The sequence below is a fragment of the Myodes glareolus genome, chromosome 23 (genome assembly GCF_982192425.1).
Source record: "Myodes glareolus chromosome 23, mMyoGla1.1, whole genome shotgun sequence".
In the NCBI taxonomy this organism is placed as follows: Eukaryota; Metazoa; Chordata; class Mammalia; order Rodentia; family Cricetidae; genus Myodes; species Myodes glareolus.
This window is the reverse complement of record NC_142048.1, coordinates 8,395,060-8,401,059: the sequence shown is the minus strand read 5'-3', so window position 1 is coordinate 8,401,059 and position 6,000 is coordinate 8,395,060. Positions and strand designations below refer to the sequence as shown.

At 45.0% G+C, this 6,000-nt stretch overlaps 1 protein-coding gene across 1 annotated transcript in view; it reads left to right on the top strand.

Annotated features, from left to right (window-relative positions):
• Window positions 1-285: 285 nt before the first annotated feature.
• Naf1 (nuclear assembly factor 1 ribonucleoprotein) overlaps window positions 286-6,000 on the top strand; it is a 47,734-nt gene continuing 42,019 nt past the window's right edge. The window contains exons 1-2 of the mRNA XM_085680342.2: window positions 286-613; window positions 3,272-3,434. Coding sequence (XP_085536468.2) covers window positions 339-613; window positions 3,272-3,434 — 438 coding nt within the window. The 5' untranslated portion in view covers window positions 286-338. The remainder of the gene's footprint in view (window positions 614-3,271; window positions 3,435-6,000) is intronic.

Below are 6,000 nucleotides of genomic sequence, written 5' to 3'. Positions count from 1 at the left end.
AAGATTCTTATGTACAGAAACTAGTGCTATAATTCTTGGTTCATACCTATACCTGGAAATCCTAGCTTTAGTGCCAGTTCAGGAGAAGCAAAGCTGGAAACCGGCGGACTTAGGACCGCGCGGAAGCCAAGCTGTCTAAGTCCTTACACCCTCCAGCTCCCGGAACCCGCCTCCCGTTGCGTGACGTCACCCGCCTTCCGGAAGTCCCGCGCCTGCGCCGGGGGCGTGTCCAGACCCCTCCGCGTGCAGTTACCTGAGAGACGCGCGAGTTTCGGTGCTGCAGCCGCCGCCGCCGCCGCCGCCGTCACCGCCCCCGCCGAGGAGGCCCGCGCGGCGCCATGGAGGTGGTGGAGGCCGCCGCGCAGCTGCAGACGCTCAAGTTCGGCAGCTCCGGCCAGGGGCCCGCGGCGCCGGCGGCACCTGAAGAGCCTCGGGAAGCCGAGCAGGCGGAGCGGGCCTCGCCGGCAGGGGAGCAGCCGCCAGCCCCGAGCGCCGACGCCGGCGGAAACCCGCCGCCCCTAAGTGAGGCCTGCGTCACCGACCCGGACGCCGCGGAGCCGCCGCCAGCCCTGCAGGCCTCGGACTCATCGGATTCGGACTCGGATTCGGACAGGTCGAGTGCACGCGCGTCCCGGGGCTGCCGGGACCGGGGGGCAGGGGCCTAGGTCGTGGTCGGCGCGCGCGCTCTGCGGGGCGGCGCTGCTGATGCTGGGTGCGCACGTGCGCTCCGGGATCTGGTACCCCGGCTGGCAGCATCGCCTTCCCAGGGGTGTCCGCAGTTATAGGAGTTCCCACGTCCTTCCCCGACTTGACAGTCCGCAAAGGCACATGTAGAGGGAGTAACCTGTTTACTGTGTAGAAAACCCGGTATTTGTACATTGTTTTCATAACATCCAAACTTAGCATGTACTTCAGAGTTATGACATGAATTTTGTTTCAGTGAATTGCCACTTTTTTTTCCCATCAAGTTCACTTTTTTCAAATCTTAAGAGTTGGCGGTCAGGAAAAGGATGTATGTTTCAAAGTTGACATCTCTTCCAGAAAGGGTCTCATGGAGGGCCGACTGGTCTCAAACTGTAGCCTGCGAGGATGACGGTGAACTTCTGCCTCCACCTCCCAAGTGCAGGGTTGTACATGTGCCCACCACCTTGCTCCTCTCATAACTGCTTGATAATGTTAAAATTTGCGCACCAGTTTCTTGGTATTTGGGGCTCTATGCTTTCCAGAGAAATGTATTCTCTGTGCTCTTCTTGATGGAAGAAGATCCAAAATATAGAATGTTTTCCAAATACCTTGACCACATGGCGAGGTTCTGACAGGTAGACAAGATAGGCACATGATGGGGAGATGTGGCATTTTTAGAAAAAACCACTGACTGAGACCAGGGAGAGTGGTTTCTGTTATGCCCAAATCCTTGGGGTCCCCACAAAAGCCAACAAAGAGACCGAGTTCCATATGTAAAAGCAAAAAGCCTTTATTTTAATCAAGTTTGCAAACTCGGAGGTCCAAGGTAATGGATTAACTGGAGATCCCGAGCTCAATTAGAATAGTCTTTTTATAGTAGTAGAGGTGGGGGGGGTCAGGGGGTCTCTGAGATTTAGGGCCCCAATTGGCTGACATTTGTCTAGGGGTGTCCTGTTGAGGTGTGCTGGCAGGTGTTTATCCACAGCTCTTGGAATGCCAGGCATTTCCTTTGAATGGTCTGCTCTTGACTGGGTCTTGTCCTGTGGTTCCTCCTGCAGCCAGGCATTGTCTCAGGATAAACTATTGAGACCCCAGACCCCATTTAAATTCATCCATGGCCAGAGTCCCAGGTGATAATGGTTGGAAGTAAAGAACTTCCTTTGGGTGACCTGCCCAGACTTAGATTATCATGGCCGGCCCCCGGCCCCCACTTTACACAGTTTCCAGTTGAGGGAGGGGTGCTAAAAGTTTGGGGGAGGGAGCTGAGCTGGGTATGAAGAGCTTGGGCCAGTTGAAGTTCTAAGATGGTGGTCATCTTGTAATGAGAGCCCCTGCTGCAGGGAATCAGGAGCCAGACTGGAAGAGAAGCATGGGAGAGCTTAGGACTGGGAAGTGGTTTCTGATCTTTTGTGGCAGAGGGTACAGATGTTTGAAGAAATGAAAAGAAAAGTTAAAAAAAAAATGCAACTCTTTGCCTGTGTGCTATGTAGGTAATGGTTTGTTTGTTTACTGTTTTGGTTTTTTGTTTGTTTAGTTTTCGAGACAGGGTTTTCTCTGTGTATTGGCTGTCCTGGAATACTCTTTGTAGACCAGGCTGACCTCAACTCAGAGATTCGCCTGCCTCTGCTGGGATTAAAGGCGTGCACCACCAGCTGTCCAGCCTAAATAATATTTTTTTCCAAATCATTGACTTCAGATTTTTGGTAATTGTGTGACGTTTTCCGAGGAGACATAAGCAGATGTGTCTTGATCTCAGGTAGTGCACCAGTAACAGGCCAATGAAACAGTTCCACCCGAGTCTAGTTTAGTGAGACATTGCATTTACAAGAGCAAAGGCGGTTGTCTCATGGAAAAGCCCATGCCACCTCGGTGACAAAAGCTGTGTCCTGGAGCTTTTTGCTGTGGCAGCAGCTCTAGAAGTCTCTACCCAGCAGTTTACTGATTTTATAACTTTAAGTAAAGGGAGGTTTTACTAGTTTCTTGAATCTTCTAGACCCAAAGAAGTTTTTAGAGTTAATGGTCACCATGGCAACTTTGAAGCATCCTAAAGTGATGATTGAAAATAAACTCATTGAATTAAATGGTCTCATCATAGGTTACTCTGGCAGGTGCTTTGCCTTGAGTTACCATTAGTCACTGATTGTCACATGCATAATTGCAGTCATAGATATTTATAACATATGACACTCTTAGCCCAGAGAAGGTCCATATGTCTGTAATAGTATATATCCAATGTCAAAAATGGCCTCTTCCCACAACTGTTCTTCATCCCACTGGATTTTAAAATGAACTGAATAAACCCAGTATAGAAGCACACCTTTAATCCCAGGGAAACAGAGGCAGGAAGATCTCTGGTCCGAGGTCAGTCTGGCTTACGAGTGAATTCCAAGACATCCAGGGCTACAAAGAAAAACCCTGTCTCAAACAACAACAACAACAAAATACTAGTATCCCACCAACAAAGTCAGTTTGAAATGTTAGCTTTTGAATTAGACAAGCAAGAGGAAGTAAATTGTTTCCTACTTGAAACAAGATTTTATTTTAATTATGATGATACTTGACCAGGTTTTCAACTTTGCCTCTACAGTGAAACGGATTCGGATAGTTCAAGCTCCTCCTCTTCATCCTCATCTTCATCTTCTTCCTGTGTATCACTTCCTCCAGTGCTGTCAGATGGAGAGGAAGATGTCCAAGTTGAAAAGGAAAGCAAGAATTTTCCTCTTAAAACAAAAGATGAGTTGCTACTTAATGTAAGTGCTTGGGATTGTTACTTATTGGTTACTTATATTTCTTATTTCTGTTATTTATTCTGATCGCTCCATAAACTTAGTGCCTCTTCTCAACTTTTTGTGCGGACTTCTGCTGTGCTTTCACAAAGAGTCATACGGAAAATTTCCAAGGTTGCTGCTAACCCTGACACTTGATACTTAACTCATAATCTTGTAGAGGCATTGCCTTCACTTTAGTAACTTCTGTGTTTTCTTTTCTTTGGGGGGGGTGATTGGTTTTGTGGTTTTTTTGTTTGTTTGTTTTATGGCTTTTCAAAACAGGGTTTCTCTGTAGTTTTGAAGCCTGTAGTGGAACTAACACTTTTAGACCAGGCTGGCCTCGAACTCACAGAGATCCACCTATCTCTGCCTCCCAAGTGCTGAGATTAAAGGCGTGCACCACCACCGCCCATCGACTTCTATGTTTTCAAGTCTTTAGAAGACTTCCCAGGCTGGACACAGATCAGTCAGTTTTAGGCCCCTTGCTTAGCATGTGTGGAAAAACCTAGGATTGTGTTCATTCTCAACACTACAGAAATATGAGAAAAGTGACCTTTGTGGATTGGTGGCTTTCTTTCATTTGTTTATTGCTGTTGTATGCACAGATCAGAAAGTTTCTTCCATAGTCCTTGAAACCTTTTTAATTGATTGCTTTCAGAGCAGTAGAGTGCAAAATTCACTGGCTTTAATGGATTTTAACCTTTTTAGGATACCTAATCATTTGAAACCTTGTATCGTTTTTAAAAAGTCCTGCAAAATAAGGGGAACCAGTTACATTCAAACCACCACACTGATCATCTCTCAAGTTCTCATTATAAAACCAACAATTTTAGAAATTTATCCATTTTTTATTTTATTTGCCATATTGAGTCTGGATTTCTTAACATTGGGAGTCCTTTGAAATTTATTGCCAAGTCTTACTGTATGATGGTGGGGGGTATTTTTCTAAATAAAATATTCAGGCATTTATGAGAAATCTGATAATCTTTGGCCAGACAGGTCAGAAGCCATATTTGAGGACTGAGTTCATAACTGATTTTGCTTCTCCCTGGTATTCAGTGAAGTAATTGACCCTGGTGGTAGGTTCATAGTCAGCAGTAGTGATGAGTACAAAATGAATGTGTGAATAGATGTCTTTTCTTCATTTGTTCTTTTAAGTAATTGTAACATATCTGTAACATGCCACGTACTTCAAACAAACCAGTCTGCTCCTACATTCATATTATCTGGTGGAAAGACAGTAAATGAAGCAGAGACAAATCAAGTTGCTCAGTGTGCTGTTGAAGTTTGTGTGTTTGGCTCAAAAGAAAATTGCATTTTTTGGAAAGTACATTGTTGTCGTTTAATGCTCAGAACAATGAGCGTTGTCCTTTTTATGCTTTTTCTAAGGGATGTTTTGGGAAAGACAGAAGAAGCAATTACAGGTTCTTTTGTGTTCATTGGTGTTTTGCTTGCAAGTGTGAGGGTGTCAAAAGCCTCAGACTTCGAATTACTGACAGATGTGAGCTGCCTTGTGGGTGCTGGGTATTGAATCTTAGTTCTTTAGAAGAACAGCCACTGAGCCCTCTCTACATCCCCTATTTATTTGGGGTTTTGAGATAGGGTGTCTCTGCATAGCCCTAGCTGTCCTGGAACTTATTATGTAGACCAGACTGGTCTCAAACTCATGTAGATCCGCCTGCCTTTGCCTCCCTAGTGCTGGAATTAAAGGCAGAACCCATTACATGCAGCAATTTTTTTATTTTAAAGTTAATGGATTCATGGTTAGATATTACTTGTTTTTATATTAACAGTATTAGGGAAACAACACTACCGTTTTGTTGCTAGAGATAGTAGAGACATTGTAACTTCTCTGGTTTTCCCTAAAGCTCTTACTCTGGAAGGATCTATTATGACTCTCTCAATGGATTCATTAAGTTCAGGACATAAGAGTAGCTTGGAAAAAGGGAGAGGGAGAAAGAGAGAGATGGGGAGAAGTAGCTTGATTCCGAATTCCAAGCATAGTATAACCTCCATGTCCATCCTGCTCTGCCTTTGTTTTGCTTTATAGGGGTGGCCAACAATATGCATTTTCTATGAAGGGTTTGGCCTGCAGCCTATATCTTGTTCCACAGCCTTGAACAAACAATGGATCCAATGGAATGCATATTGAATTTGTTTGGGTCAGAACCTTATGGTCATTCCTGTTCACGTGGGCAAGTCTGTAGAAGGTGAGAATGTGTAGGAAGTGAAAGCTTGAAAAGCACATGGACTAGTGGTGATGATAGTGGGGAGGGTGGGGATGGGGTTATTGTGCCATGTGGGATGATTATTCTGACAAAAAAGGGATGCTGACCATTTGGAGTATCATATTAACTGATAGAGGCAAGTTCTTGGAAGTGAGTGTGGTGCCTGGCTTAAAGTCAAACTCAGTATAGTGAGAAGAAAAGATTCGGCAGGACAACAAAAAGATTTAATGTAAACTTTAGGTTGAAAGTCATGGGCGCTAAGGCAGTTGTTAGGTCATTATTTTGCGTGTCAGTTTCAGTGAATGTCATGTGATACTTGT